The sequence below is a fragment of the Abramis brama genome, assembly GCF_963993115.1.
Source record: "Abramis brama genome assembly, chromosome: 12".
Classification (NCBI taxonomy): Eukaryota; Metazoa; Chordata; class Actinopteri; order Cypriniformes; family Leuciscidae; genus Abramis; species Abramis brama.
Window position 1 is genome coordinate 10195292 of NC_139974.1, and position 22745 is coordinate 10218036.

Consider the following 22745-nt stretch of genomic DNA (forward strand, 5'->3'; position numbering starts at 1 on the left):
ACAAGCATTGTTTATATAAAGTCATTTTTGCTTATTAGTATGGTTGAATTGGATCATTGAAGGTCAGCAGCAAAGACATTGGTTAAAAAAGTGAGATTAAATACACAAAGTATATGTGTGTTGTTTAACATTTTAATTTATTTGCATAATATTGAGTTTGCATTTTACATTGCATTTTGCGTGACTTTACTAGTTACTTGAAAAAAGTAATCTGATTACCTAACTCACGTAACTTGTAATGCGTTAAATTTTCTCTCTCTAGTGAACACCAAAACATGTCGGTCAATATCATAGGCACAATCATTATAGTCCGGATCATCTTTATTGAGTTTAAACAGAACCTACAAAACAGAACATGCAAGATGTACTTTATATACAGATGAGTTGTGAGTATATTTTGAGAAGCAAAGGTCACCAGGGTCAAATACACGTGAAACCGGACATTACATTAGCACCACAAACTGTTAAGTAAGGATCTAACTACTTAAATTTATTTTCCACAAGGTGCAAATGCTTCTTGACTGCATTATGACAAGAATTCAACATTTAAGCATTAAATATTTAATGATTTACTTGCCAGCAGTGTAGAGCAAATGGGATGGATGCGTTTCAGAGAATCACACAGCCATTATTGTTAACAGAACAGTTACAGTAACAGGAAGTCTGACTACTGTAGCTTGTCATTTGCTCTGATATTTCAGTGAGTAGTATTGTGATCACATTTAAATGAAGTGTAGCCTGTCAAACGCAAGATATTCCTTCATTTATTTATTGGCCGATTATAAATAAGCAAAAGGGCGGAGTCAGCTGGAGTATACCAGGATGTGTTTAATAGGAACGGATAGCAGGGGGAATGGCAGCACATTCTTCTGCGTTCAGAGAGTGATCAATCACAGGTCTGTATTCCAGAGTAACCTGAAACACACGTTTGTTCATGTTAGCTCATATGAATGGATGTTTTCTTCCTTTATGCAGACTCACAAGACAGATTTAAAGTGCCCCTATTATGCTATTTTAAAGGTTTCTAATTTTGTTTTGGAGATCTCCTACAATAGGTTTACATGCATCAAAGGTCGAAAACACTTTAATTTTCTCATATTATACATTGCACATCACCTTATTTCTCAAAGAGCCTGAAAACAGTTTGTTCGAGATTCAGTCTCTCCAAAACCCTCCTTACCGCAAGCTTTCTCTGCTCTGATTGGTCAGACGGCCCAGTCTGTTGTGATTGGTCTACCGCTTAAAGCGCGTGTCAGAAACGATATGCTCATTACCCTATCTGGATTTCAGCTCCAGAGGCTTCCTCAGCACTTGATACACAGTAATACGAACAATGGCGTCAGTTTTTACCGTATCAATTCCAGCATGAGTCCTTATCCTTTTTAAGAGCATGCAAAGTGGATTCACGGCGCTGAAAACAGCGTCTTCTCGACATGTTGATAACACGAACCAAACTTTTCCAGTCTCAGCTAAAACTTGAGTGTTTGAGGGTCAAAGTAGACGTTGTTCATGAGCAGCCAATGAAGACCATAGTCTGGCATTATGCAAATTTGTTACATTGTTATGTAGGGACGTAACAGGAAATGAGACTGGAATTGCTGACGACTCGTTTCAGCAGTTCAGAATCAATATTTTTAAGGACATAATAACTTTATTTGTAATGCACTTTGATCTTTAAAACATTTTACATTCACAAACAGCTAAATAACAAACTGCATGAAAGGTAATATTTGAAAAAAGGATAACAGAGGCACTTTAAATGTGAACAAAGGAACCGAATCCATTATATATTTACCTTTCCTGTCTTGGGATCCACGTAGGACAGTGTGTGTTTCCTCCAGTGCTGTTCATAAGGCTTCTTCACTTGTCCCTGCAGGGGTTTGGAATAGTCGTACTCATCCACACGGTCCTGTAACAAGAACAAGGAAGCAGAAACATTAAAAACACAAACATTATCAACAGTTGTGTCTTTAACACTATGATTCCTACAAAGCTGCAAAACCAGATTACAAATAACTGAAAGTAACATTCCATGTCAATGAATACACTATATACTGTATTCTATTTTATAATAGATAAGATGTCAAAGTTAGACAAATGTACAGAGCACAAAAATCAAAAAACTTTATTATGGCTCTGTTAATGGTATAAAATATTGTTGTCCTTAGACAAGCATGCTGGTTTCAGAAAGTTGACCTTGAAGTCCTCGCGAGCGTGAGCGCCCCTGCTCTCTTTACGGGCCTCAGCAGAGACGATCGTCTGCACTCCGTTCAACATCAGATTCTGCAGCTCCAGAGTTTCCACCAGATCAGTGTTCCACACAATGCCTGAAGACATAAAAGATGAATTTAGTGTACAATGCAATAAGAACCATCATACTGCAGAGATAACACAACTTTTTTGTACAGTAATGAAGGTTATCAAATGAACAACGAAATTCAAAGTTTCTAAACTCCAATTCTAATTCAAAAAATTTCTCATTAGCAAATAGACTGGCTAGTTTGGGGTCCATTTTTTAAAATTCTCTTATGCTGATCAAGACAGTATACATTTGAACAAATATAAAAACTATTGAGACATATTATTACATTTTGAAAAATGTAAAATTTTCCATTTTAATGTGATGCAAAGCTGAATTTTCTGCATCATTACTCCAGTCTTCATTGTCACATGATCGTTGAGAAATCATTCTAATATGCTGATTTGCTGCTCAAAAAACATTTCTTATTATTTTCAATGTTAAAAAACTGCTAAATAGTTATGTGGAAACCGTGATACATTTATTCAAGATTCTTTCATGAATAGAAAGTTCAAAGGAACAGCATTTATTTAAAATGATGTTTTGTCACATTATAAATGTTTTTACTGTCACTTTTGATCAATTTAATGCATCCTTGGAGAATAAAAGTATTAATTTCTTATCTTATCTTATTATTTAATCATTTCTTATTAAAGATATTAGCGACCCCAAACTTTTGAGCTGTAGTGTATGTTAGTGTTTTTTGGAGGTATTGAACTTTTAATTGATTTAATTTCTCCTGTGCCAGTCTTCTCTGACCTCTGTCAAATGTCTTGATGTCATCCAGCGACTTGTAAACGGAGTCCATCTTTTCACAGCCCTCCTTCAGGACGTCTCCTGTGCGGAACACGGCAGCGTGAGTCTGCATGGTCTGAGAAAGAAAAACAGAAATTAAATTAAAATAAAAATATAATAATGACCACTGGAGATCATAAGATGAGGCTTCAAAGTCTAAACAGTCAAATTGCTATTTGATGAGTCTATAAATATTGCGTTTCTTTTAAGAACTGAAGAACTCCAGTGAGGTGACGTGCCTTCTGCATGTTGAGCCTGATTTCTGAGGTTCTGGTGCTGCCGTTAGCAAAACGGATCTTGTCCAGATTGGCGACAGATGCCTCTCCTGCATTGGGTTTCAGAGGGGAAAGCTTCTCTCCTATGTGACAGGATAAAAATATCACACAATTTTTTAACAGATTGTAGAATACTATTAAAAAGTATTAAAGGGGTGGTTGATTATGATTTCACTTTTCTAACTTTAGTTAGTGTGTAATGTTGCTGTTTGTGCATAAACAACAACTGCAAAGTTACAGTGCTCAAAGTTCAAAGCAAAGGGAGATATTTTATTTGAAAGAAATTGCTTTTTAAGGACTACAACAAACGGCTGGTAAGGACTACACAAGCTTCCTCCCGGGTTAGTGACATCACAAACTAGGGCTGTAGTCAAGACCACCTTTGTCGAGTCCAAGACAAGTCCAAGTCCAGGACTAGTCGAGTCCAGGTCAAGACCAAGTCCAAAGAGGTTCGAGTCCGAGTCAAGACCGAGTCCAGGACAGGGAAAAAAAGTCTGCTAAAGATATAGCCTATAGATATTAAATCATTATGTAATAATGAAATAATGAATGATTTTAATTTTATTTAAAATAATTGACTAATTCAAAGAACAACAAAAAAATAATTATATAGGCCTAAAGGCGCATACACATTCGTTTCAACTGTCTGATCAGCCTCACATTCTGTTCCTGTCAATCATACACGCAATGTCAACCAGTTAAACTGCATGAGGGAGGGCCGAGCCAACTCACACACACACACACACACACTAGAGATGCGGATAAACCAGGGATCGGCGGATGACGTGACGAAAATAATATTTGAATTAAATTCGGGCGTCGGTTGAACCAATCAAATGAAAAAAGTTTGCCACTAAGCAAACCAGCAAGCTATGAGCCCAGCTGTCAGTACTATTGGAGGAGGCCTAAACGTCTCGTAGATGAGACTGCCTGGGTTATTTTGTTTCGATATTAACTATATTTTAAAACAGCCAGTCATTGGAGCCTACCACTTGTGGAATAGGCATTTAAAAGAGAGGCAGATTATGGAGTGATATGATCAGAAATTACATCGGGCAATGTTCAGATGTCATTCAGCGAGATGTTCAGAAGAACGCAAGAGCTAAACTTCTACAAGCTCAATAACATCCACATCAAAAAAAAAAAAGAAGGTAAGAAAAAAAAAGTCAGAAAACTTTGCCCATTAATTAGATGTGCAAGGCAAGCAGGCAAGTTTTTGGGTTGTTATGGACAATTAAAAATGTGAATATTCACGTTGCACTAGCGGTGGATATTCAGTGAGTTTATTTAAAGCTGCAGTCGGCAAGTCTGGCAGATTGGGTCGACTTAGCCAAAATTTTGAATGTTTACAACTCTCATGCCCCTCCCCCACTACCAGCGAGCACCCTCCCATCGAGTTTGTGCTCGTCAGTGCGTGTGCACCATGTTTTCTGTGAACGCGTCCGTCTCTTCAGCATCGATTAACACCATGGACTCGGAGGTAGGCTGCCCTGGCTAATCTACCCATAGATAGCAATAACCGAGGAATTGGAAGCTTGTTAGTAGATTTTCTCTCCGCCATCACGCGTCGTACAATCCAACACACCTGCGAACTTCAGGCGTGTGCATGTGATATTGTAACGTGCGCGACTCAGCGCGAGGGGGGAGTGGGATCTGTGGCGTGTGCACGACCTGTGATCGACAGTCAGATCTCACACCCCCCTGCGCTGATTGGACCCGATGATCCGGGAGCGGTGGATTTTTGCAAAACAAATAACACGCTCCAGGTGGAGTTAGAAGCTCTGTTTTTTTTCTAAAACCACCTTATTTATGTTGTTCTGTCAGATTATAGTGTCGATTTCACTGAATAGGATCAAAAAAATGTTGCCGACGGCAGCTTTAAACATTTATTTTTTTAAAGAGCCGTTTGTGAGTCAAAAGCTGAGTCGGCTCAAGAAAAAGAGCTGAAATGCCCATCGTTAGTTATTAGGTGGCCAGTGTTTCACTTTCCCTCCAATAATATTTTGTTTTAATATCGCGGCGAAGTAGGCTATGTGTGCTTACTGGGAACATAATCAAGACACCTGGACTTGGTCGAGACCAAAAGCCATATTTGGCAAGACCAGTGGCTGAGACCGAGACAAGTCCGAGTGCCAGCGAGTCCAAGACAAGTCCGAGACCGAGTCCAAACGGTCTCGAGTCCAAGACTGGACTGGACTCGAGTACTACAGCCACAAACCATACAATTTCCATAAACCCCGCCCCCGGAAACACGATTTATAGGTTATCATGACACAATATGCTAATCAATGACTAGAAGATAACTACACATTAGCTACATAAATTCATCAACTAACCATTTAGAAATGTCGTATTGCATTCTACATGTTGTCACTTCTTCTTAAATCTCTCCATCATTGTCTGACTCCGGTTTGAACATAAAAGGCTAAAAGTTTTTGAAATTTTCAATGCATGTCTGTGTGAGGTAAAAGGACACAAGCTCTTGAAGCTCCGCCCTCTGTGCCGGGAGCAGCAGCTCATTTGCATTTAAAGGAACAGAAACAAAAACTGTGCGTTTTTGCTCACCCTCAAAAAGTGACAATTTTAACATGCTATATAAAAATATCCGTGGGGTATTTTGAGCTAAAACTTCACATACACACTCTGGGGACATCAAATACTTATTTTACATCTTGTGAAAAGGGCATTATACCACCCCTTTAATAGTTTTTAGAAAATATAAATAAACGAATAATAAAGGGCACTCTTCAATTTGGAGCATTCCTTCATGATTTCTGAGTGTTATGAAGCTACCTGGAGTGTTTACTTCAGCAATAGTCAGGGCACAAGCGCGTCCAAACACAACGAGATCCAGCAGTGAGTTGGCGCCCAGGCGGTTGGCACCATGCACCGATGCACAGCCGGCCTCGCCACAGGCGTACAGGCCTGGCACCACCTTATCCTCTCCATCCTGATAGGTGATGACCTGCGAGGATTACAGACAGGATATTAGCATTATGTTCTCATAAGAGTAGAATGGAAACAGTGACTGTAACATTTGTGTTTAATTAATCAAATGTAATATTAATGTACACTTACAGTATCTTTCAAAAGTTTGGGGTCACTAAAATTGTTCATGTTAGTGAAATAAGTCTCTTATGCTCATCAAGGCTGCATTTAATTGGTCGAAAATACATTAAAAGAGTAATATTGTGAAATATTATTACAATTTACATTAACTTTCTATTGTAATAATATAAAAATGTAATTTTTTCCTATAATGGAATAGCTGAATTTTATAATTTAATACTCTAGTCTTCAGTGTCACATTATCCATCAGAAATCATTTTAATAAGCCTATTTGGTGCTCAAGAAAAGAAACATTTCTTATGATTCTTATGATTATCAATGTTGAAAACATTTGTTGTTTTGCTTAATATTTTTTGTGGAATCTGTGATACATACAGCATTTATTGGAAATAGAAATATTTTGTAGCATTAAACAAGAATATTTTCTAATATTAATGCGGGTCCTAAAGCTCTTGCCTGATCATAACCCTTCTTTTTCCAGTGATATTCCTCTGACCTTTTCTCTTTTTTGTAATGTCTCTCAACCATCTCTCTGTCTACAGTCTTTCTTCAAATCTCCCTCTTGCGCTTACTCTCTCCTCCCCCATCACGAGAGGACACGCCCCCTACTGCTGATTGGCTACAAGTGTGTTGTGCTGCTCGGTCCGATCCACTTTCAACAGCGTTTCTCAGAAATCGCTAACTGAACCCTAATTTAAGGGTTCGGAGTTTGTTCCAATTCCTAACCTAAGATGAGCAGTAGTTAAAGTGATGGTGAAAATGGGCAGAATACCTGTCCCTTGTAGTTGGTGGGGATGCCACCCATGTTGTAGTGGACGGTGGGTAACACTGGGATGGGCTCTTTTGTGACGTCCACTCCAGCAAAGATCATGGCGGTTTCAGAGATGCCAGGCAGGCGAGCGGCGAGCTGCTGGGGTGGAAGATGATGGAGCTGCAGGTGGACGTGGTCTTTATCTGGCCCAACACCTCTGGTGGAAAAATGGGGGAAACTCTTTTTTTAGAAAGTTAACACCATACATTTTTTCAATCAATCACGTACTGTCTGTGCAAGTGAAGTGAAAAACAAAACTTGCGATTCATTATATAAGCAGAAAAATGGTGACTCTGTTGTGGGCACAAAATAGCAGATTATTATTATAGAAAAAATTAAGTATTTTATACCTTCCTTCTCTGATCTCAATGGTCATGGACCGTGAGACCACATCCCTAGAGGCCAAATCTTTGGCATTGGGCGCATAACGTTCCATGAACCTCTCGCCTTCACTATTGATTAAGATTCCTCCCTCTCCACGGCAACCCTCTGTGATCAGGCAACCGGCTCCATAGATACCTAAGGGGATTACATCATAGGTCATTTAAAACCAGTCACAGGTTGGCTGAAGGCATCTGGAACTCAGATCATCAAGTATCAACATAGATGCATGTAAACACAGCAAAGAAATAGTATAACCATGCATGTAATATATAACTACTAGCTAGATAACAAATAGATAGACAAAACTAATGTGACATGTGAGACAATCATGTTGTAAACTATACTGAAGAAGCAACTTGAGTAAACCATTTCTTCACAATCAGTGGAAAAGATTTATGATGCTTTGACAGTGAAAGTAATCTAGAGAACTTTTCCAGGCTTATAAAAGAAATAAGCTTACCTGTGGGGTGGAACTGAACAAATTCAAGATCCTGGCAGGGCAGACCCGCACGTGTCACCATGGCATTACCGTCTCCTGTGCTCGTATGGGCTGATGTACAGCTGAAGTATGTGCGGCCATAACCACTGCAGAGAAAATTAGATAAATCTCTTTATTTGCACACACTTTATTAATAATATGTACAACCTCATACTTTACCAATAATAATAATTAAATAAATTATTAAATTATTAATAAAATATACAATTATATAAATATTACAAATAAATGATTTTTAAAATAATAATTATAGCTTAAAATCTTTTATTATTAATTTGGTAAACAAACACGAACTACCAAAGTTTTCCAACAAACCAATCAAACTTAAAAGATGCAATTAATAACAACTGTAAGTAAAAGCTTTCTGAAAAGAACTGAAATAAATATAATATAAATATTAGATGAATATAAGTTCACTAAAATACATAGAAATTGTTAAAACTGAAATTAAAATGTAAAAATAAAATCTATATTTATTATGTAATCAATAAATACTATAACAGTATATACATAATACAAAAATAACACTGAGACAGAAAACTAGATCATTTCTCTTACCCAGTGGCAATAACCGTGTTCTTGGATCTGAAACGGTGGATGGATCCGTCCTCCATGCATAGTGCAATGACCCCCTTACACTCTCCATCCTCCATCAGCAGATCCAGGGCAAAATACTCGACAAAGTAACTGGTATCATACCTCAGAGACTAGACACCAACAGACACAATCAGACAGGGCTCAACAGGTGTTCCAGTTCAAGCTGACTCTCAGAATCTCACTCACCCGTCCATAGAGTGTGTGAAGAAGGGAGTGACCCGTCCTGTCTGCCACGCAACAGCATCTGTGAGCCTGACCTCCTTTACCAAACTTCAGACTCTGACCTCCGAAGGCACGCTGATAGATCTTCCCGTCCTCGGTACGGCTGAATGGCATACCAAAGTTTTCCAGCTGAAAAAATATAACATCCGATGATGAGACTGGAGGAAATCGCAATCTATATCAGTCATACAGTAATGTTTGAGTTAAAGACAAGGAAACAACAGGTCAATAATCATTCTTCTTATCCAATTTTTCCTCAGTACCTTCAAAGCAATAATGACAGTGACAGGTCATGTGACCATCTCTCACCTCCACCACTGCAGCAGGGGCCTGCTCGGTCATGTAATGAATGGCATCCTGGTCTCCCAGCCAATCAGATCCCTTCACTGTGTCATAAAAGTGCCAACGCCAGTCGTCGTCCTCCATGTTTCCTAATGCAGCATTAATCCCACCCTTTTTTATAAAGGGAGAAATAAACGTTAAAAATAAATAAATAAATATATATATATATAAGCTGTGAGCCATTATGAATAAATTGATTAAATAACATGTTTTTAACCTTTACAAAGGCCATATATATATATATATATTATATGAAATATATATATATTTTTTTTCTTAAAAAAAATAGGCAGTGCATAATTCATGGTCATATTTTCAGAGAATATTAATTTTGTATTAGAGCACATGTATCAAGTCTTTTGTTTTTTCAAAGAGGCGTAAGAATATCCGAGGTGTCGTTTCAAAGGTTGAGCTGCCTTGTGAACTTTAGACTTCTTGAACTGAAAATCCCTGCACAGCTCTCAGACGTTATAAATGACTGATTCTCATTCAATCTCTTCCTGAGCAAAACACATGATTCTGATGCATTAGTCTTCATATTATTCATTGTCCTTAAAAAAAAAAAACTAAATTGTTCCTAAATTAAATATCAGCAAACCCTGATTTGTAAAAACTAGTATACATCCAGAGGATAAATTGTTATGCTGTTGCAGTATATGAGAGGGTATAGGCACATTTACTAAATAATAATAACGAGAAACACAAGAGGAAATCTCCAAACCTGTGCGGCCACTGTGTGTGAGCGGGTGGGGAAGAGTTTGGTGACACAGGCTGTGTTGAAGCCGGCCTCCGACAGACCGAAAGCGGCACGAAGCCCTGCGCCACCGGCTCCCACCACCACTGCATCAAACTCATGGTCTACTACTGGATACTGAGTGGAGATCTGAGGAGACAAACACCATAAACACATTTATTACACGAGGCCACTCAACTATGACATCTAGTTTTGCTTCTTTAACGTGACGACTGGAACTGAATTATAACAGAAACGTAATAGCCTGGCCTGCAATGCATGCAATTGCCAATGCCAGATCCTACACGCAAAATGAAACCTGGTGAAACCAAACAAGGAAGCAGCATATATACTTACACCATCTGAGACTTTTGCATCTCCCTTTTTTCCATAGATGGAGAAATGCAATTTGCGGTTGCTCGCCTGGCACACGGCTGGCAGCTGGATGGAACAACAAAAATGTTTAATTAGCTTTTAATTACATTTATTTTCAATAGTTTAAAACCTAAGCAAAATCATATCTGTGATGTTTATCTATGCGTTTACATTTCAATGCTTTACCTTCATATTTTCTTGAGCATATATTTATTTATAATCATCTTTACCTCCTGTCTGTTTGAATTATTTCTTTTTTTTCTCACCCTGTATGTATAATAAAGTAATAAATGTAGTAATTAGGTAACACTATATTTTAAGGTGATGTAGTAACACATAAAAGTAAATGATGCATAATTACAAGTAACTAACCCTAAACCTAAACCAAACCCTAACTCTATAGTACATGTAGTTAATTAATATTACTCAGTACTTATCTGAGTAAGTCAAATGTAACTACGTCACCTTAAAATAAAGTGCAACCTAAAATAATTAATAAAAATAACACACACAAATGTATTTCACTCTTAGTAACAAAACATCACTGCAATACAATACAGATAGTGACAGCACTCAAATGTAAGCTGGTCTTTATCGGTGACATAACAGTGCGATGTCTGATTATTATGTTTTATTTTAACAAAATATAGGTTGAGCAGTTATATTGGAACTTATAAGATAAACCCATTTGCGGTGCTCGTGTATGTTTATGATTAGTAGGACACATATTGCCATAACACATCCACAAACTTTAAGGTGACTGTAGCTGTCAGTTATGCCTGTAATAATAACACTATAGCCAGCCACAATTCAACTTTCATAGCAGTCTGTTTTTATTCTCATAGTCAATGAGAAATGAAATAAAAATCATGCATTCAAACACTTCAGAAGAATTCACGATAATAACAACATGAACTTCCAGTATCGCATGGCTAATGCTAACGCTGCCAGCTTGACCTTCAATAGATCCATAATTACAAAACATATAAACTTCACTTCTATGAAATTACACTAGGTTTAAAGCTCTTAAGTATTACTGATAAAAGGATAAGCTCCATAAATAAAACAGTATCATATAATGCGTTCACTCATGTAACAAAGACACTGATACTATGTAACAGTGTTACCTAACACAGCAAATGATGGTTACAAAACCAACACATAACGGACTACAATAGATTACAGCGTCATCTCAGTATAAAACAATTTAACTCTCGGCATGCAAAGACTAAATGCCATTACAATAGAAAGAATGCCCAAGATCTGAGAGGACTTACAGCTTTAGATGACACAATCTTTTTGCCGAGGACACGGGAGGCAGCGCACACTGCAGCCATGTTGCCTGATTCTGTCTAAAACGCCTGTGTGTGTGTATGGAGCTCGTGTACGCTGTGATGTAAGCGGTCAGGGAAGTCTGACTCATTTCCACGAATCGGTTCTTTCGAACAGTTAAAAAGATTTGGTGAGTCTTTTCCCTGACTCCACGGCGCGGCGTAGCTACTGCAGTGTAATGGATTAGGTTTTTTTTTTTTTTTTTTTTTTAATAAGTTTGTAGCTCACCTGATTAAAAAAAAAACTTTAATCAGGTGGGTAGCCCTCCTGATTAAAAAATATATATATATATAAAAGATTATATAAAAAAGTGCTTATTATATAGTGAATGATAAAACGAATCGTAAATAATGTGACTTATTTATCTTGATAAATTGATACATAATAATAATAATAATAAACAAATAATTGAACACCATTACTTAGTAATTTTTATAACTAAAATATTTTTGAACATTTATCACTTAATTTAAAACGTGATTGCAGTAAAGGTCGTTGCATGCAGAGCAAATACAAAGGCTCAAGTTCAACCGGGAGCTCAACCAACTGATTGAAGATCCTATTCAAAAGAATTAATCGGTTCGAATGATTCACGAATCGGACATCGCCCACCAGTTTCGCAGCTTCAGTGAGGACCGTACCAATAATTGTCCACGCTGGGGGGGATTTGTTTGTTAGCGTCATGCAGAAAACAAAGTCAAGCATGTATTTATACTGGGTGATGTTATTTACTGTAAATGCCACTGTATATAATATAGTCTTCACACTTTAAATAAGCGATATTCTTGTCCAAGAACATTAACGCAGGTGTTAGCTTTACCTTGTCATGGTATAGCGACTATTTGAATCTATTTGATAACGGGGGTCAAGTCAACTTCAGGTGCTTTGGATACTGGCAAGGTAACATGGACATTTGATGTAGTATTGTATTGCCAGCATGTATTGTGCTTGCATGATTAATGGGACGTTTTATTTGTTAAATATAACTAGACAAATCGCAAAAGCATGCCGTGGAAACAGGAAGTGTCATATTTCAACTAGGATATCGTCTCGCGCTGCTCAAATGTCTCGTTATGAATTAAATGCAAATGCTACATCAGTTTCATTATGCATCATTATAAATAAACAAATGGGCATTTGGTTTACAGTATTTACAGTAACGTTAGCATTTCCCTTTTTTATAATATTGGTCATATGTTTGATTTAGCAGTATGTGTTTATTTTTCAGCTGCAGTCCCCATGAACAACCTGAATGACCCTCAGGACTGGAATATAAGGCCAGAGAGGCAGGGTGATGGCGGTGACAGCAGTAAGTGGAACTATGCCTTCCTGGTGCCCATGCTGGGGCTCGCTGCCTTTCGTAAGTACTACACAACACTATTGCCCTTTTCTAGTGTGTATGTTTTAATTAAGTGTACTTAAATATTTAACTAATTTAACTAATTTTTTTCTTTCTCCTGGGGATGGATTCCTAGGATGGATCTGGTCCAAGGAGACTCAAAAGGAAATCGAGGAGGCCAAGGTCAAGTACGAAAAAAACGTAAAGACAATCCAGAATGACCTGGATGTGAAGTACCGACAGACGCTTTCTGAGAACCGCAGAGAAACAGTTCAGCTCGAGTTTGATCTAGAGAAAGAAAAGCAGCGGGCACATGGCTACCGTCAAGCCCTGGCATCCCAGAGTCAGCAGCTCGAGGAGCAACGTCGAGGCATGAGGTTGGAACGTGAAGCTCTAGAAAACGAGAGATCTAGATTGCGTCACGGAGGACCTGGCGGCGCCCTCTTCCACGAGGCTTTGCAAAAGGAAAAAGAGCGAGAGATGAGGGCTTCACTGGCTCTGAAGGAAGTAGAATACAGGCTGGTGGAAAGACAAAGGGCCTTTTGCAGTATTTTGGTGCCTCGTGCGAGGAGGGTGGAGATGGAGAAAGACCTTCTGGTTAGTACGGCCAAAGAGCCAAATCTTGCACATCTGGAGATGGAGGACGGTCTCAGGGATATTTTTAAGAATGATCGCAGCTGTGCAGAGTATCTCAACACAGATGAACGGAAGAATGGAAGTCTCATGTGGCTGTATCTCAGATATTGGCAGCTGCAGGTCACACTTCAGACACACCAGAGAGCTGAGGCTTCTATACTCGGGATACAGACAAAAAAGTGACATTGGTAGAACAGAAGTGAATCTATATCAGTAAAATGATGTACCTGTATTTTAAATTACCTCATTGGCAATAAAGTTAATGAGATTAAAAATGGTTTTTATTTCTTTCTTTCTGTGAAAAGCAAATTAAAATTTGTACATACAGTACTGAAAGTTTCAATACCATATACAGAGTAAAATACCTCATATTTTACTGTTGTAACTTGTAGGCCCTAAACTATTTTTAGGACTAATAGTCAATATTGAGGCTTCAAGTTGAGGGTGGATAGCCATAAAAAGATTTGAGGAATAACAGCATTGTGTTCAATTCAGTCTATTTTGATATTTAAAGGCAAGCTAAATTAGTCTTACATATTACATGAAGCCTTAAAAGAATTTAGGTTTAAGATAATTAAAAAAAATACAGTATGCATACCAATATGAGTTGTGTAACGACAAAGCTACCACACCTACTAATTTATAGAAACATGTTGTTGCTTGCAGTGAATATTTTGTCTTCTTGAAACCAGTCAAAGCAAGTAATTGGAAGATATGAGCAGGTTAAAATAAAAGCTGTTTAAATTTACCGATAGTCAGAATGAATTATCTGAATGCACGTTTTGAAAGGAATAATAGAGCTGCTGGAAATGGTGGGAATAATAAAAGATAGCTGGATCTGGCCTCTGCTGATTTCAGTGTGGCTTAGTGTTGTACCGTAAGTATTAAATTATGTGTCAACATGGTTATTCCAGAGGAAGAGTTAACCAGCATGGCCTCCAGTTTAGCACGTCAACTCAATATAAAGGCTCATCTCATCAAGTTATTCCAGCATCCCTGCTCAAGAGCCACAATAATAATAGGTTACTGTCGTAACCCCGGGTCTTTTGAAACATCGAGTGGAGAGATCCACCTATGGGAAGGGCATCCGTACATCTGTGTTGAAGACTGGCAGAGAAAACTTAAGGGTTTACTTGAAACTGAGCAAAAATAGAAAAGGACATTCAAGGGATTATTTCAGGAAAAATCAGGATATTTTTGACCCATTGGCACTATAGTATCTTCGACACTAAATTAATTTTACTACTGTTTACATTTTAATATCAGGATTATGATTTACTCCCATGTCTAAATGTCCAGTATAAATTTCTGTTGAGATTAAATGTTTTATGGAACTAAACTACACCTGAATTGAACCTTTGATAATGTGGTTTAAACTGTGGGAACACTGCAAAGTTGTCAAATCCACAGAAGTAAAGTTGAGGTTGAACCCAAGCAAGCCAGCTTTATTTTTTTTTGGAGAACAATCAAAAAGCAACGAGGGAACAACAGGAAACAACAAAGGCAAACTAAAAGTCCAACTAACAAAACAAGAGCACACAGACATAACATAAGGAATCTGTACTAACAGCATATTTCATTATAATCAGGGGGTGTTAATTGTGTTTTTCATTTAGCAAAATAATAATAATAATAATAACAATATAGTTATAAATAAATAAATGACTGTTTAGAATTTCCTATGTCGTTTTCACTTCTTTAATTATCCCTTGTAAGAATCATGCAATGCACATGATATTATACACTAACATTAATTTATTAATTTATTTCATTGCAGTCCAGTGTGCTGTCAAAGGGGCGCAAGTGTTTTATCTAACCGTACAGTGATATGATTGGATGACTGGATTTAATGGGCGGGGTTTGTACGTTTGATGCCACGCGCCGTAATACTCTGTCAACCTACTTTGTAGATGCCATGATTTCAATAATAAGCCGATATATATGTCTCAGGTCTGTGATAATACGCTGAGTCTCGGTTCATTTATGAGAACCATATGCATATTAGAACTATATGCACTTCTTTGCAGCTTCTCTATCTATAACGCTTTTCCGTTTCGGAGTTCCCCACACGAGTCTTAAACCCAAATAAATCTTATTTTTAATTTTGTCTCCGCGGGTGTAATGCAGTAACAGCGTGGTGGTCAGTGTAGTTCGATTCACATCACAAATGACTCTTTTGAAAGATTATAGTGAATCAAATCAGAAAGAGTCGCCTGTATAGAGAACTATGGCGCCGAAAGCGTAGTCCGACTCCTATGATTCGACTCGAACTAATCACTCGTTGAAAAAGACGAATTGACTGACTAAATTTGAGCAAAGGAACTCAAAATCAGATGATGGACGCCTGTCCACTTCATCGAAACACTCTCGCAGAGGTCAGAATAGGCTTTGACCAATTTTTACATTGATTATAAATTATAATCAATGTAAAAATTATTATTACAAAAAAAAAGAAAAAAAAACAGTTTTTGATGTCTGAAATTTTCCAGACTCATCATCATCTTTGTCCATCTCTGAGGACAATGTGGAGAGGCGGTTATGCAGAGAGTCGTCTAGGCTGAGCAGCAGAGGCTCGTACAGCGTTGAATGGAGTGGTGATGTTTCGGAGAGCCGAAGCGAACAGGACAGTGGCAGCAGCTGCGGTTTGTCCCGGTCCGACAGCATGGAAGGGTGGCGGTGGCGCCATCCACTCCCGGGTAGAGTGACCGTCGAGCCGACAGAGACTTCAAGTGGCCGAACTGCTCAGGGTGCCATGGAGAGTGCCTCTGTGAACAAAAGCTCAACAGGTGAGACTGAAATAAGGCTGGGCAGTGTAAAGTGTACAGATAGAGATTTTGCTATTCCATGCAAAACTGCTTCAAGTTTTTAGCATGTTAATGTCCGGTCACATTTACTGGTGCTCAGCTGAATTTTGCTTTCTGATTTTTTTTATCGGAAGTTCGTCTAACAGTTTCAGAGCATTCAGAGAACATTCAAAAGTAACATACCCATAATGCAAAATGCTAAAATATAATGTTCCTTTAACCAAGAGAAAACATTTTTGAAAAATGTGAAAAATATTTTTTTGGAAATTAAAAATGGGAACTTAATTTCTTAACTTAAAGGGAACATTACTAAAACGTTCTCAATAAGCCGTGAACTCAATGGTGCTTGCGCTGTCTGACACACACCCGAAACATGCGCACAGAAAGCTGATTCTCAGACAGCATTCCATCCACAATAGAATTATATTTCTGACTTATTGCACTTGAATTGGCAAATTTATTTATTTATTTTTTAATGGCTGTTGTGCCAAGGATTACAGAGTCGGTTATTTCATAAATAAGACATTGGTATGCATTTAATAAAAATCAATGTTTATTTAAATATATTTAATATAATATAAATACATTTTAAGATATGGCCCACATCTTTGCCATTACCAGAACTGAGCCACATGTGCCAGAGTTGGCCAAATAATGCCTGGAAGTGGCGGAGCCAGGATTTTTTCATAGGGGTGGCCAGGCAAGGGCCAGCAACCAGTCTGGGGTGGCACAGAAATATTAATTATTTTATCATAAAAAATTATTTGACTATAATGTATTGGACTGTTTTAGTGCCTAGTGCCTACACAACTGAATAAAGTTAATTTGTACTTAATTGTAATTGAGTTAGTAGTGAATTAGGAATCATGGAATACTGAGTGAATTTTATATTTTTTTTTTTATTACCCACCACCTCATATTAAAATTAATTAAATAGTAATAAAAGGGCACACACTATAGCTAAAGTTCAACTTGCTCAGTTAGCTTGGTTCTGGTTCTCAAAATCTCCAATAGCTTGTTCTACATTGTTGCATCTTCATGGATGAGATAACATGCAGATAAATACTGTAGTCCAAAGATTATTCAACCTTCAATGCGTTTTTTTATAATCAATGAACTATTCAACCAATTCCGAGTTTGTCAAAAAAAGTTTAACTTTCTATATTAGTTGTCAAAATAAATAATTGCAACAGTTCTATCATACCGAAATTAAAAAGGAAAACAAAAGTTCTCTTTTGAATCCCCATGTGCAAGAATGTGAACAAGGCAGAAGTCAACAGCACATAATGTACAATGTTATGTTTTTCATAATGTAATGTAACTAGAATGTAAAATTAGTTATTTTATGGATTTAAAAATTATCCATTTTTGTTTGTCCTTTACAAACGAACGCAAAATGAATGCATATCTTCTAGTACAAATGCACAGTTCTCACATTTATTTGGACATTAAAACATTACATATCAGTTTGTGCCTTATATTGTGATCTCACATAGCAGAATATTTTAATCCAGACACATGTGACGCATAGTATAACAAATACATGCATGCAGTTTTGACAGCTTTAATCGCCTTTTTGATTCTTACATGAGTTAATTAACGACAACTACGGCTACAGCACGCCGCATTTGCGCGTAATGTGCAAGCACAGTACAACGGCTGTCAGCCGTATGACAGAAAAGTTAGTTTTACTGACATTTGGCCTGATAACATCTCATCTTACCGAAGATAGCCAACTGAATAAGGACATATATGTAATATTTCTGTTCCTCAAATAAAGCTTTCAAATGGTTTCAGAAGCTTCAAAATATAATGCACGAAAAGCTTATGGTGCTTTTATAGTAGTTTTTTGTCTTTTATAGAGCTTGTGAGTAACAACCATAACTCACAGTATCGGAATATCCGTTCCATGACTGACCGATACCCAATCCGACAAAAAGGGCCCGTGTCGGACTGATTTTAAGTATTGGATTAACTCATCCCTACTTAAAACTTGTATAATGTAGGATCATCTGTTGTTCTTCAACTCTAGACAATCTGTCTGTGGGATATCAGTGCCGTTCCAAAGGAGGGGAAGATAGTAGATGCCAAGACCATCTTCACAGGGCACACAGCTGTGGTGGAGGATGTGTCCTGGCACCTTCTACATGAATCGCTGTTCTCCCTCTGCTGTGCAGGAATCAGTGAAACTGTAGGACTTTTTGTTTTTTTAAGAAAAAGAGAAACATTTAAAGGGTTAGTTCACCCAAAAATGAAAATTCTGTCAGTAATTACTCACCCTCATGTTGTTCCAACCCCGTAAGACTTTGTTCATCTTCGGATATTTTTGATTAAATCTGAGAGCTGTCTCACTTCTCCATTGGCTTCTATGTTATTGAAACTTGCCGGCCCAGAAAGTAAGTAAAGACAATTTTTAAAATAGTCCAAGTGACTACAGTGGTTCAACCATAAGTTTATCAAGCGACGAAAATACTTTTTGTGTGCAAAAACCCCCCAAAATACAGACTTTATTCAATTTTATTAATTTTCTTCTGTGTGGGCATCTGACGTGAGTTCATGTAGTGTAACAGCACAGCGCAACGTCAGAATGTAGGCTCACTATTGGCCAGCATCACACACATGACCAGCTTCAGCCAATAGTGAGCCTACGTTCTGACCTTGCGCTGTGCTGTTACAATGTCTTTACTAATTTTCTGGGCTGGCAAGTTTCAATAACATAGAAGCCAATGGAGTAGTGAGACAGCTCTTTTAGATTTAATCAAAAATATCTTAATTTGTGTTCCGAAGATGAACGAAAGCCTTACGGGGTTGGAACAACATGAGGGTGAGTAATTACATAAATTTCTCGCCCTAATGTCGTTCCAAACCCATAAGACTTTCGTTCATCTTCAAAGCACAAATTAAGATATTTTTAATGAAATCTTAGAGATTTCTGTCCCTCTATTGACAGTCTACAGAACTACCACTTTGACCCTTTAAAAAGTTAATAAAGAGGTCGTAAAACGAATCCAGATGAATTGAATGGTTTAGTCCAAATGTTCTGAAGAGATTTGATCGCTTTATATGATAAACTGATTGAATTTAGGCTTTTATTCACATATTAACATTCATCAACTCACACATCAGTTGTGGTAAACGGAAGCTCAAGCATGTTCGTTTGACATGCGAGAAACAATGAGGTTCATTCTCGCATGTCAAGTTCGGTTGAGCTTCTGTTTGTGTTTGCTGATCAATGTTTATATATGAATTAAAGCCTAAATTAAATCTGTTTATCATTTAAAGCGATCGAGTCTCTTAAAAAAAATTGGACTAAACCGCTCAATTCATATGGATTGGTTTACAATCTTTTTCATAAACTTTTTGAAACATCAAAGTAGTAGTTGTGCAGACAAATCTTTCAGATTTTATCAAAAATATCTTTTGTGCTTTGAAGATGAACGGAAGTCTTACGGGTTTGGAACAACATGAGGGTGAGTAATTAATAACAGAATTTTCATTTTTGTGTGAACTATCTGTTTAAGCCCAAAGTACACATCAGTTTTGATGTATGCATACAGCCTAATGCATAAGCTTTTAAAGTATAGTCTATTTAATATTGTGCATGATTTAGAAAAAAAATGACATGCTCACTGTTTGTTTATGGCTGTAGACTGTTGCATTGTGGGATCTGTGCAACCTGAAGTTGAAGCTTCACTCTTTTGAGTCACATAAGGAGTCGAGATAGATTTGCTGAAAATATTTATTGTGACAGATGGAGCTATAATGATATGATTATTGATAACTATTTCAATACCACAGCAAAAAACACACACTATTGATCACACTCTATTTTAGTATAAAGTTGAATACAAGTGTAAATAACATATTTAATTAATATATATTAATTGATAATTAATATATATTTAAATTTTTTGGGGGGATTAAATGTCTCTTATGCTCATCAAAGCTGCATTTATTTGATCAAAAATACAGTTTTTGACAGTAATACTGTGGAATATTACAATTTAAAATAACAGATTTCTATTTAATATAAAATGCAATTCATTCCTGAATAGCCAAGCTGAAATTATCATCATTACTCCGGTCTGCAGAGTTACATGATCCTTCAAAAATCATTCTAATATGCTGATTTGATGGTCAAGATACATTTTTATCAATATTGAAAAAAGTTGTGCTGCCTACTTGATGCATTTCTTTCAGGATTCTGACTGAATAGAAATTCTAAATGAAGAGAATCATTCTGATGAATAGAAAGTTCAAAAGAAAGCATTTATTTAAAATAGAAATCTTTGTAAGAAATGTATTTACTGTCAATTTTGATCAATTTAATACATCCTTTCTGAATAAAAGTATTAATATCTTGAGTAGTGTTGTCAGAAATGGTAAATTTAACTCAAGTTAAATAGGGTCCAATATTAAATTTCTGCCGTATCAATACATCGATACCATCTGCGCTTTATTGCTCTCTGTTCTCTCCGACAGCGAGTTGACACACACACACACACACACTCTTACTCACTCGTCTCAATGCACTCTGATAGTGTTGGTGTTATAGGGCATGAATTTCAATGTGGGATTGTGGGTATAGCGCATAATTTTACTACTACTCACGGATTTCACAGTCACAGTCAAAGCGCACACACATAAAGCTGCCTCTTAAACAGCTTGAGAAAATTGTCAAAATGCTCATCTTGGCGAGTATTTACATAAACACAGTCGGTTGTGTCTTGATTGAAGGTAAACCGAAGAAAATGGATGTGTATCGGTGTATTGGATCCATGCATTCAGTCTTAATGTGACAGCAGCCTAATATTCCTGTTAATCAATGAACAAAAGAAAAGAGAAAATCACTCGCTGAATAACTTTTAACTTTAATTGTAACGATTAATCTGTATTTATTTTTTACAATGAAGAATATCCAGTGTTATTTTACATTTGATTACTTCAATTTCTGTAGTATTTCTACTACTATTAGACTTACAGTACCTGAAAAACATAAAGCACTATTTCTTCCATTTGTATATTTATTCTATTGTATTTATTTGTGCTATTGTTTGTGATTTTGTTTATTTTTTTCTTATTTTATTATTGACTGTTTGTATTTTTATGTAAATGAAATTTAAAGTTTGAAACCAAGCTTCCTTGTGCGCTGTGTAAGCTATTGCGCAACAACATTACCCCATTGTAAAAACACAAATACATTGAGTGAGCAAGCATTTAAGTGAGATAATTGTAATGGTAATGGATTAAGTATAAAATATAGAATCAAAATTAGATTCAAAATCTTGTCTCTTTAGAAGCCTTGGATTAAACCGCTTGATTCATGTGGATTACTGTTATGATGTGTATCATTTTTGAAGCTTGAAAATATTGATAGAATTTCAATGCATGTACAATTTTGCATGCCAGTTTTGACAGTCTAATAATCCACTTTTGTTTGTTTTGGCAGTTCATTCATGGTGGGCACACAGCTAGGATCTCAGATTTCTCCTGGAACCCAAATGAACCCTGGGTAATCTGTTCTGTGTCAGAGGACAACATTATGCAAGTATGGCAGATGGTAAGTACAGCAAAACTGTAGATTCTTAAGATTTCCATTTATTTTGAGGATGTTTTTTTTTTTTTTTTTTTTATGTATTTGATATTAGGACTTTGCACTGATATCATAAACTTCTCTCGTTTAGGCTGAGAACATCTACAATGATGAAGAGCCAGACACCCCCGCGTCGGAGCTGGAGGGACAGGCGTCAGGCGTCATAATTGATCTCATTAAAAATCTACAACCCTTTCATGGCTTCTTACTCCAGCTTTTGCTTTTCAGCATTATTCAGTAAAATCCATCCTCTTACTTTCTACTCCATACATAGCAGATACTTTATCATCACAGGGTCCTTCTGTAGACTAAAAGGTTCAGCCCACACCCAGTAGAGAAGTTTGTCCTCAGATGGTTTGGAGAAAGACTGCACCACTTGTTCAATCACTTCTGAGAAGTTACGGCCTGGTGTGGCTCATCACAATTCTAAATTTGTTTTTGTGCATAAACCTTGGTGTCAATTTGCAATAAATCTTTTGTAATAACTTTTAGAATGATTTTGTATTCCTAAATTGTTGATAATTTTCTGTACTTAATTCACTTATGAAAATAAACTACAGATCAACTTTTTTTTTGTTTAGAAATGTCAGACTTTCTCATTGTTCTTTGTGTGTGTTTTTAAAATTAGATTTGAATGTAT

At 36.9% G+C, this 22745-nt stretch overlaps 2 protein-coding genes across 3 annotated transcripts; one reads left to right on the forward strand and one right to left on the reverse strand.

Annotated features, from left to right (window-relative positions):
* Positions 1 to 118: 118 nt before the first annotated feature.
* sdha (succinate dehydrogenase complex, subunit A, flavoprotein (Fp)) lies at positions 119 to 11785 on the reverse strand. The gene is made up of 15 exons (XM_084130361.1): positions 11679 to 11785; positions 10384 to 10467; positions 10015 to 10176; positions 9261 to 9404; positions 8916 to 9080; positions 8691 to 8839; positions 8094 to 8218; positions 7600 to 7768; positions 7211 to 7406; positions 6163 to 6334; positions 3334 to 3452; positions 3059 to 3170; positions 2197 to 2327; positions 1796 to 1909; positions 119 to 915 (listed from the first exon to the last, which is right to left on the reverse strand). The coding sequence occupies exons 1-15, from the start codon at positions 11736 to 11738 to the stop codon at positions 829 to 831; spliced, it is 1989 nt and encodes a 662-aa protein (XP_083986487.1). The 5' UTR covers positions 11739 to 11785; the 3' UTR covers positions 119 to 828.
* A 553-nt stretch (positions 11786 to 12338) lies between these two features.
* On the forward strand, positions 12339 to 14455 carry ccdc127b (coiled-coil domain containing 127b). Of its 2 annotated transcripts, none has more exons than XM_084131831.1 (3): positions 12339 to 12451; positions 12962 to 13093; positions 13209 to 14455. In XM_084131831.1, exons 2-3 carry the CDS (start codon positions 12973 to 12975, stop codon positions 13889 to 13891), a joined length of 804 nt encoding a protein of 267 aa, XP_083987957.1. In that variant the 5' UTR covers positions 12339 to 12451; positions 12962 to 12972; the 3' UTR covers positions 13892 to 14455. The 2 variants fall into 2 exon arrangements, with proteins under 2 accessions (XP_083987957.1, XP_083987956.1); XM_084131830.1 differs by having other exon boundaries at positions 12387 to 12633; positions 13209 to 13977.
* Positions 14456 to 22745: the final 8290 nt, after the last annotated feature.

What these genes read in the sequence shown, in the direction of transcription:
- sdha (XM_084130361.1), bottom strand. Translation starts at nt 11,738, where the DNA reads ATGGCTGCAGTGTGCGCTGCCTCCCGTGTCCTCGGCAAAAAGATTGTG. An exon ending in CCCCTGCTGCAGTGGTGGAG is followed by an intron (nt 9,081 to 9,260) that starts GTGAGAGATGGT and finishes ATATTTTTTCAG; the next exon opens with CTGGAAAACTTTGGTATGCC. An exon ending in TGTTCAGTTCCACCCCACAG is followed by an intron (nt 7,769 to 8,093) that starts GTAAGCTTATTT and finishes TAATCCCCTTAG; the next exon opens with GTATCTATGGAGCCGGTTGC.
- ccdc127b (XM_084131831.1), top strand. Translation starts at nt 12,973, where the DNA reads ATGAACAACCTGAATGACCCTCAGGACTGGAATATAAGGCCAGAGAGG. An exon ending in GCTGGGGCTCGCTGCCTTTC is followed by an intron (nt 13,094 to 13,208) that starts GTAAGTACTACA and finishes ATGGATTCCTAG; the next exon opens with GATGGATCTGGTCCAAGGAG.